General features: G+C 51.8%; 1 protein-coding gene across 2 annotated transcripts; it reads left to right on the top strand.

Moving 5' to 3' along the window:
- The first annotated feature begins 3145 nt into the window (after positions 1-3145).
- On the top strand, positions 3146-7255 carry ZNF784 (zinc finger protein 784). Of its 2 annotated transcripts, XM_074024827.1 has the most exons (3): positions 3146-3228; positions 5375-5954; positions 6764-7255. In XM_074024827.1, the coding sequence occupies exons 1-3, from the start codon at positions 3151-3153 to the stop codon at positions 6790-6792; spliced, it is 687 nt and encodes a 228-aa protein (XP_073880928.1). In that variant the 5' UTR covers positions 3146-3150; the 3' UTR covers positions 6793-7255. The 2 variants fall into 2 exon arrangements, with proteins under 2 accessions (XP_073880928.1, XP_005590477.2); XM_005590420.5 differs by having other exon boundaries at positions 5375-7255.
- The last annotated feature ends 2703 nt before the right edge of the window (positions 7256-9958 follow it).

Raw genomic sequence — 9958 nt, 5'->3', positions numbered from 1 at the left:
CCATTTTCTTTTTCTTTTTCGTTTTCTTTTCTTTTCTTTCTTTCTTTTTTTTTTTTCTTTCTTTTTTAAATGGAGTCTTGCTCTGTCTCCCAGGCTGGAGTGCAATGGTGCTATCTGGGCTCACTGCAACCTCCGCCTCCCCGGTTCAAGCGATTCTCCTGCCTCAGCTTCCTGAGTAGCTGGGATTGCAGGCACCTGCCACTGCGCCCCACTAAAATCCTCTTGCAATTTTCTAATGGCTCTGTGTAGCCGGGCTTCTGGCCTCAAGTCATGCAGTAGTCTGTTAGTGTTCTGCTAGGCACTGAGGGACTCAGAAACCAGACAACAGATGAAAAGGCAAGGAACCCAGATTTGTTTTTAAATTTTAAAATTTTATATTTATTTTATGTTTATTTTTTGAGACAGGGTCTTACTTTGTCACCCAGGCCAGAGTGCAGTGGCGTGATCTTGGCTCACTGCAGCCTCAACTTCCCAAGCTCAAGCAATCCTCCTGCCTCAGCTCCCCAAGTTGCTGGGACTACAGGCACGCTCCACTGTGCACATTAATTTTTGTATTTTTAGTAGAGACGGGGCCACCACGCCCAGCCAGAACCCACATTTATTGAGCACCAGTTGGTTCCAGGCATCACATAGACCTTCAGCATTCTCAATTGGTGGCATTCTAACTACAACCCTGCCAAACGGCATTATGGTGCCCACTTTGTAGATGTCAGCTAGACACTTAGAGGGGACGTTGCTTGCCCAGAGTTGCACAGCAAGTGGACAAATGGATCTGGACCCAGGTTTGCCTGATTTGAAAGCTTATGGTAATTCCACTAAACAGTGCTCTCCTCTGTGAATATTTAATAGCTTTAGCGAGGTTAGGGAGAAAAAAAGGGAAAAAAAATACTCAATAGCCTTAAGCTCTGGTACAAAATTCTTCCACCTGCATGAATTCAATTTCTCACTCGTTCATTCACCAAACACTCACTGAGGCATATACGTGCCTTCTCTATAGGGATGCAGAGATGACATACTTCCAGCTCCCAAAAAAGGGAAACTGGGGGATGAGTTCTGTGTGCTATAAATGATCTCTTTTAATAAAGAGCTTCTCAGTAAGAAATAGACCAGGCGCAGTGGCTCACGCCTGTAATCCCAGCACTTCGGGAGGTTGAGGTGAGGCAGGCAGATCACGAGGTCAGGAGATCGAGACCATCCTGGCTAACACGATGAACCCCCATCTCTACCAAAAATACAGAAAAGCCAGGCGTGGTGGTGGGCGCCTGTAGTCCCAGCTACTCGGGAAGCTGAAGCAGGAGATTTGCTTGAATCAGGGAGGCGGAGGTTGCAGTGAGCTGAGATCACGCCACTGCACTCCAGCCTGGGCTGTTTCTCAAAAAAAAAAAAGAAATGAAATGAAATGAAATGATTTCACACCAAGAGATTACTGAACATTTTAAAGTTTGACTATCAGATATTGATAAGAATGTTAAGCAACAGAGGTCCCTATTTATTGCTAGTGGGAGTGCCAAATGGTAGTAATTATTATAGCTAACTCATAGCACCTACTGTGTGCCATACATTGTCCAAAATACTTTACATATAATGACTTCTTTAATCATCATAGCAACTGTGTGAGGTAGGTTTTATTATCATCCTCATTTTGCAAATTAGGAAACCTGGACAGAAAGGGCTGACTTATGCATTCAACACAGTAGCAGATACAGTGCCTAGGGCCCATGATACTCTTAGCGACCCACAACATTTAAACATTTATTTTAGGCTGGGCGCAGTGGCTCACGCCTGTAGTCCCAGCACTTTGGGAGGCTGAGGTGGGCAGATCACCTGAGGTCAGGAGTTCGAGACCAGCCTGGCCAACATGGTGAGACCCTGTCTCTACTAAAAATACAAAAATTAGCCGGGCGTGGTGGCACATGCCTGTAGTCCCAGCTACTCACGAGGCTGAGGCAGGAGAATCGCTTGAGCCCTGATTTTTATATATATAAATCAAAAGAAAAGAAAGGGGAATATAGCTTTGGAAGACCAGGCAGAAGGATCGCTTAAGGCTAGGAGTTCAAGACCAGCCTGGGCAAGGTAAGACAGCAAGACCCCCATCTCTATAAAATAAGAAGAAGAAAGAAGGAGGAGGAGGAGGAGAGAATTCAGCCTAAGTGGTGTTTATTTTTATTTTACACCACTATATCACAAAATATAATTTCATATATATGTATGAATGAAAGGATCATGATTAGGATCATGTTTAAGTATCTCCTATCCTGCCCTTTCAAGAAAACTACTTAAAGATGTTTCCAAACTCTTCCATCTCTCTTCTCAGTGGTTTGTCACAATGCTTCTACAGTTCCATACAGAAGAAAGAAAAATGGTCCAGAGAAGTGTAGTGACTTATCCAAGGTGACACCTCCAGGAATGACTAAACTGGGCAGCTAAGAAGAGCCCTGTCTTTGGTCTTTGGTGCTGCCGAAAACCCCGCGTCTTTGAGGTCTTTCCTCCCAAACATAACATCAGCTTGCGGGTTTTTGCGTCCTCCCAGGACCACCTGTGTTGCTGTTTACTGAATATTTTTCTCTCCACTGCCTTTTTTTTTTTTTTGACAGAGTCTTTCTGTCGCTCAGGCTGGATGCAGTGGCGAGATCATGGCTCACTGCAGCCTCGACTTCCCAGCCTCAAGCGATCCTCCCACCTCTGCCTCCCGAGTAGCTGAGAATACAGGCATGAGCCACCGCACCCGGCCTACACCGACATTTATAAACTTGGCGTCATTATATTGTCATGAGCAGGGCAGAGATAACCACAAAAACGTTTACTGTGGAAACAAAGCAAAGCGTCTTCAGTTCTGCTGAGGTTCCCCTGACTGCTAGAGCCTCGAGTCGGCCTGCGTTGGTTTAGAAGGAACGCTGGGATTTGTTCCCAGGGTGTTACAGGCGTCCTAGTGCCATCAGAGCGTTCCCTCGGAGGGACCAACAGGTAATTAGAGAGTGAACAACTCACTTTCTCTCGTGCTCAGCCGCCACGCCCCGCCACGCCACGCCCCCTGCTGCGCCACGCCCCCCGCCGCCCCGCAGTGCGTCTGCGCAGTAGCTCCTACGCCAGTTCGAGCCCCACCCCTTTTCAGAGCGAACATTGGCCTCGGGGGCGGGGCTTGGGCACAAGATGGCCGCTGCGCGCCCGGAGCCCCGGAGTCCGAGCGCACCGACCCCGGAGTCGCGATCCCAGGAGCCACTGGACCTGGTGCGGGCAAGGAAGGGGCCTGGGCGTGGGGCTCGAGGTGGGAGGAGGTCGTAGTGTAGGGGGCGGGGCCGGGGCGGGGCCTATGAGGGGTGGGCGGGGGAGGTATTTAGTGCTGTGGCCCTGGGGGTGGGGCTTGTTGGGGTTGCGCGAGGGGCGGGGCAGGGGAGGAGAGCATGCCTTGGTGGGCGGGGCGTGGGAGGAACCTATGGGTGGTGGGCGGGGCTGGATGGGGGCGGAGTCTGAGGACGGTGTTGTCTTGTGGGGCGGGTTTGGGTCCAGGGAAGGGGGCTTACCATGGATAATTTGCATAATTTGGGTGGAGCCTTGTAAGGGGCGGGGCCTCAAATTATAGGGCTAATTCTAGGGTAGAAGGTTGGGAAGGTGACCCTGAAAAACGTGGGGGATTATGATTGGAGCACCTGTGTTGGGGTAGGGGATAATTTTGCAGGGTCTTAGTGATGCTTCTCGAATGCCCAAGGGAGGATTTGGGAGTAGAAGTGGGAGGTCTAGGTGACTTTGGAACTTCCTCCACTTTCCCCCACTCGGAATTAGAGTAATTGAGAACATTCATTCATTCAACAAACATTTACTGAGCTCCTACTTCGGCTCTGTAAATAGAGAAGTGACCAAGACAGACAAGGGCTGTGTTCTCTTGGAACCTGCAGTCTCTTGAGGGGAGAGAAACAATCAATGAGAGTCACTGTGATATGTTCTATAAAGGAAATAAAAATTGAGCCAATACTGTGGGGGTGGGGGAGCTAAATTTAGACGAGAGAAGTCAGCTGGGTGCTGGCTTATGTTTAAGCTGGGGTCAGAGAGATAAGTGGAGCTACGTCGCCACAGATATTATAGTGACATTTTGGGATAAGTACATTTGGAGCCATTGGAGGGTTTTGAGTGCGAAAAATGACTTGATCTGATTTACATTTTCAAAAGACCTTCAGGCTATTCTAGGGAGGTGGGTTACAAGCCAGCAGAAGTAGCAACAGATGCCCTTGGGTTTTTCAATTGTGGAGGCGCCAAGTGATGGGGCTTTAAGTAGGGTGGAGAAGAAAAGGTGGGATCCATAATATATTTTGGACAGGAGGGGAAATGATGAGGATACAACAGAATGCTGAAGGATGGGCCAGGCACAGTGGCTCACGCTTGCAATCGCAGCACTTTGGGAGGCAGAGCCAGAAGGATCTCTTGAGCCCAGTAGTTGGAAACCAGCCTGGGCAACATAGTGGGACTCCCTCAACATTAAAAAGTAATAATAATAATTTTTTTTTGTTTTGCTGTTTAAGATGGAGTCTTATTCTGTCGCCTGGGCTGGAGTGCAGTGGCATGATCACATCTCACTGCAACCTCCACCTCCTGGGTTCAAGCGATTCTTGTGTCTTAGTCTCCCAAGTAGCTAGCATTACAGGCAGCAGCCACAACACCTGGCTAATTTTTGCATTTTTAGTAGAGACGGTGTTTTGCCATGTTGGCCAGGCTGGTTTCGAACTCCTGACCTCAAGTGATCCACCTGCCTTGGCCTCCCAAAGTGCTGGGATTACAGGCCTGAGCCACTGTACCTGGCCAGAAATAAATTTTTTTTTAACTAGCTGGGTGTGGTGGTGCACGCCTGTAGTCCCAGCTACTCAGGGAGCTGAAGTGGGAGGATCGCTTGAGCCCAGGAGGTCGAGGTTGCAATGAGCCACGATCGTGCCACTGCACTCCAGCCTGGGCAACAGTTTGAGACCCTGTCTGAAAATAATAAAGGAGCCGAAGCTTTTGTTTTGTTTTGTTTTTTGAGACGGAGTCTCGCTCTGTCGCCCAGGCTGGAGTGCAGTGGCAGGATCTCAGCTCACTGCAAGCTCCGCCTCCCGGGTTTACGCCATTCTCCTGCCTCAGCCTCCCGAGTAGCTGGGACTACAGGCACCAACCACCTCGCCCGGCTAGTTTTTTGTATTTTTTTTAGTAGAGACGGGGTTTCACCGGGTTAGCCGGGATGGTCTCGATCTCCTGACCTCGTGATCCGCCCGTCTCGGCCTCCCAAAGTGCTGGGATTACAAGCTTGAGCCACCGCGCCCGGCCGGAGCCGAAGCTTTAATAATTGGGGCGTGCTGGGACGATCTTGAGGCAGGTTCCACAGGCTCCTGTTTCTTCTCCTTTTGCCCAGGTCCTGGTGCCTGATGACTGCCGGCCGGGCACACCCCCGAGTGACCTCATCGAGATCCAGGTGGTGAAGGTGACAGACACCACTCTGGTCCCTGAGCCCCCAGAGCCAGGTTCTTTCCACTGTGCCTTGTGCCCTGCTGCCTTCCGGCTGGTTTCCGAGCTGCTGTTCCACGAACATGGCCACCTGGCCGGGGCCGAGGGAGGCGGGCCTGGTGGGGACCCCAGCCGGTGCCACGTGTGCGGCCACAGCTGCCCGGGCCCCGCCAGCCTGCGCGCACACTACAGCCTGCACACGGGGGAGCGGCCCTACCGCTGCGCGCTCTGCCCCCGCGCCTTCAAGGCCTTGGCGCCCCTGCTCCGGCACCAGCACCGACACGGGGTGGAGCCGGGCACCTCTCGGAGGCCTCTGGACGCAGCGGCCGTTGCAGAACAGAGGCCCGGGGTAGCCCCGGAAAGGGCGGAGGTGGTGATGGCGGCAGCGGCGGCGGGCGCAGCGGTGGGGAAGCCTTTTGCCTGCAGATTCTGCGCCAAGCCCTTCCGCCGCTCCTCAGACATGCGAGACCACGAGCGCGTGCACACTGGTGAGCGGCCGTACCATTGCGGCATCTGCGGCAAGGGCTTCACCCAGTCCTCGGTGCTTAGCGGCCACGCCCGCATCCACACGGGCGAGCGCCCGTTCCGCTGCACGCTCTGCGACCGCACCTTCAACAACTCCTCCAACTTCCGCAAGCACCAGCGCACCCACTTCCACGGGCCGGGGCCGGGGCTGGGAGACTCTGGAGGCCAGCTGGGCTCGTCGGCGGCTCAGGGGTCGGGGAACCGGTGTGGGGCAGGGGACCCTGCGGAGGAGGGGCGGGGGGAGACCGCGAAGGTGAAGGTGGAGGCCGACCAGTAGGCTGCAGGAACATGGGTTAGTTAAGGCGGAGGTAGGCGGCGACCCGGGGGGCGGGGGTGGGGAAACGGAGGCAGGGGACAGAAGAGGGGAGATTGGGGGAGAGATGACAGCTGCAGGGATGGCTGTGAGCTGCTAACGATGGAGAGCAGAGGGAGAGGGCCGGGCTCCAGACTCCCATACGCCCACATAGCACCTCTGCCAGGCCTAGGAGAGGAGGGGTGCAGCTCTTGCTGCTCTGCAGGTGTGCGGCCAAAGGCAAGGTCCAGGGGCTGGATGTCACTGCCCCGATGCCTCTTGGTTGGCTTGTCCTTGTGCAAGACCCGGCCTGTCACGACAGAGCCTGGGCACTTCAGAGGAGAAGCCAGGATCGAATGGAAGGGGGGAATTGGGGTCCACCATAGTGTTCTGCTCTGGTCCTCCATGGGTGGACCAGGATGGAGTCTCTTGCCTACCTCACTGCGTTGCACTGGACCTGGGATGCCTATCCACCCTCAGGCAGAAGACACTCACCAGGTTGTCTGTGAAGAGACTCTGGGATCCCATCACCTCAAAGCCAGAGGGTCTCCAAGTCACAGCTGAGAGCACTTGAGCCTCAAGGATGTAAGCCTGACCATAGGACTCCAACAGCGGCAACCCCCGCCCCCACCCCCATTGTGATCTGTCCACTCTTCTTCAGAGGCAACTGAGAACACATGAAGCAAGCAGCTACCTAGCATCCCCTCCTAAAGCTTTAGACTCAGAGCCCATGGTCCCCCACAAGCCTCAAGGTAGCCTCAGGTTTCTCTGATTTCCTCCACTCCCAGTTCGAAGCAAACAGCTTACTGCCTAGTCCCCACCAAACCCAAGGAAGGGCTGGCTGATGGCAGCATGGTGGGCTGGCCAGGGTGTGGAGTGAAAGAGTCACTGTGGTGGGAGCGAGAGGAGGACTTGGGAGCTGGAGGTGTGACACCTTCAGTTCTGTTCCTATTAAAGGACCTTGTGAAGGGCTTCTCTGTCGGTCTTGTATTGGGATTGTCCACTTTGGGGAGGTGGGGGAGGAGGGGCCACACCGTGGTCTTGCCACCAGCAGTGAGTTGCATCATACCTTCCTCCAAGCTTCTGTCCCCCCATCCTTAGAATGGGGAGTGAATACGCCCCACTGTGTGGTTACGCATTACGTGGTTCAGCTGTAGGAGAGGGGGTCAGGGAAGTTTGGCAAAAGCACTCTCAGTGTGCCTTGCATGCTTGTTGAGTGAGAGCTTCTGATTTGCACACCTTTCTGTTCACCCAGTGGGCCCCATGAGATAACTCACAATGTGAACAGAACTCATTCCGTTTTCCTCAAAGAAACTTCCATGCTTCTGATGTCATTGGCACCACCACCCAAGCTGGGTTCCTGGGCAGGTTTAAACCTTCTTCATCCTCATCCTTATGTCCAATCCCTTATCAGTTTCCCTCAATTGAGCCAGTTAAATATCTTTGGAATTGGAACGTCTTTTCAGCATCACCACACTCGTAGACCAACAGTCGTCTCACACATGGACAACTGCATAGCAGTCCAGTGGCTGCCCTCTTTTGTTTTTTTATTTTTATTTTAATTTTTTGAGATAGAGTTTTGCTCTTGTTGCCCAGGTTGGAGTCCAATGGCACAATCTCAGCTCACTGTAACCTCTGCCTCCTGGGTTCAAGCAATTCTGCCTCAGCCTCCTGAGTAGCTGGGATTACAGGAGGGCACCCCCGTGCTCAGCTAATTTTTGTATTTTTTGTGGAGATGGGGTTTCACCATGTTGGCCAGGCTGGTCTGGTCTCAAATTCCTGACCTCAGGTGATCTACTCGCCTCGGCCTCCCAAAGTGTTGGGATTATAGGCATGAGCCATTGCGCCTGGCCACCTGCCCTCTTCATTCTCCATATGGCATCCACGCAGATCCTTGTCGCCAAGCCACAGCTCCTTGTGGCTTTGAGAAGGATTTGGAAATGTGAATGCCTACAGGAGCTGGGTGAAAATGTAAATACATGAGCAAGATGTCCAGGTTCAAGGGGAAAATATCAACAACATGAAATAATTGTGATTGCCACCAGGTTTCAAGAGTTGGGATTCAACAAATTGGAGAGTGCCCCATCAGAAGAGGGTAACGGCCGCTCAGCTCCGGAACACAGATTGGGTTGCCACATCTTCCAGTTTCTTTCAGAAGTTCCATTAGTTCACGTTGTGTAAAATCTTTTGATTTCCCAATGTTGGCAGTCAAGTCAAACTTTTTAAAAAATGCACAGACTAAACAAAAATGTGTTGGTAGTCATATTTGGCCTTGCAGCTGCCAGTTTCCAGCGTCTACCCTATAAAATCTCCCAAGCCCCACAATTTGGAATTCAAGACCTTTCAGGATTTAGCCCCCAGGAACCCAACCTCCAGCCATACTAACCTGTCTTAAATTCTCTAGAATAGCAGGGTTTAGTTCAACACACTAAACTCTCCGCCTGGAAATCTTTGCCACTTCTTTTTTTTTTTTTTTTTTTTTCCATTTTTATTTATTTTATTTTATTTATTTTTTTGAGACGAAGTCTCGCTCTGTCGCCCAGGCTGGAGTGCAATGGCGTGATCTCGGCTCACTGCAAGCTCCACCTCCCGGGTTCACGCTGTTCTCCTGCCTCAGCCTCCCATGTAGCTGGGACTACAGGCGCCCACCACCACGCCCGGCTAATTTTTTGTATTTTTAGTAGACAGGATTTCACTGTGTTAGCCAGGATGGTCTCAATCTTCTGACCTCGTGATCCACCCACCTCGACCTCCCAAAGTGCTGGGATTACAGGCATGAGCCACCGCGCCCGGCCTCTTTGCCACTTCTTTACCTGGCAAACTTCAGTTGGTTTATGTCATCGTTCAGGGATCACCTTCTCCCTAAGAAGCTTTTCTAGCCTCATTTCCACTCTGACAAGGTGACTCCTCTGTGCTCCCTCAACCCCTAGTGATACTTCCATGTCCCTTACATTGTGAGGCTCCATTTCCACATTACTGCTGAACCCTGAACCTTGGGGGCGCTGGCAGAATGTCTGTCTCATGCTGGGTCTTCAGCATTAGAACATGGAGCCCCACAGGGTAGCTGCCCTCCCATGGGTCACACAGGACTCACCCAGGCAGTGCCCTTGTACTTAGTTTCATCTTCAAGTTTCTTTTTTTCTTTTTTTTTTTTTGAGATGGAGTCTAGCTCTTGTCGCCCAGACAGGAGTGCAGTGGCGTGATCTCAGCTCACTGCAACCTCCGCCTCCTGGGTTCAAGCGATTCTCCTGCCTCAGTCTCCCAAGTAGCTGGGATTACAGGTGCATGCCACCATGCTCGGCTAATTTTTGTACTTTTTGTAGAGATGTTTCGCCAAGTTGGCCAGACTGGTCTCGAACTCCTGACCTCAGGTGATCTGCTCGCCTTGGACTCCCAAAGTGCTGGGATTACAGGCGTGAGCCACTGTGCTTGGCCTTGTCTTCAGGTTTCTGTACTGAAGTACCCTGGGACTGAAGTCCTATTTATTTATTTATTTATTTATTGAGATGGAGTCTCATTCTGTCACCCAGGCTGGCATTCAGTGGCTCGATCTCAACTCACTGCAACCTCTGCCTCCTGAGTTCAAGTGATTCTCCTGCCTCAGCCTGCTGAGTAACTGGGATTACAGGCACATGCCATCACACCTAGCTAAGTTTTGTATTTTTAGTAGAGATG

This window comes from Macaca fascicularis, chromosome 19 (genome assembly GCF_037993035.2).
Source record: "Macaca fascicularis isolate 582-1 chromosome 19, T2T-MFA8v1.1".
Taxonomy (NCBI): domain Eukaryota; kingdom Metazoa; phylum Chordata; class Mammalia; order Primates; family Cercopithecidae; genus Macaca; species Macaca fascicularis.
This window is presented reverse-complemented; position numbering and strand designations above follow the sequence as displayed.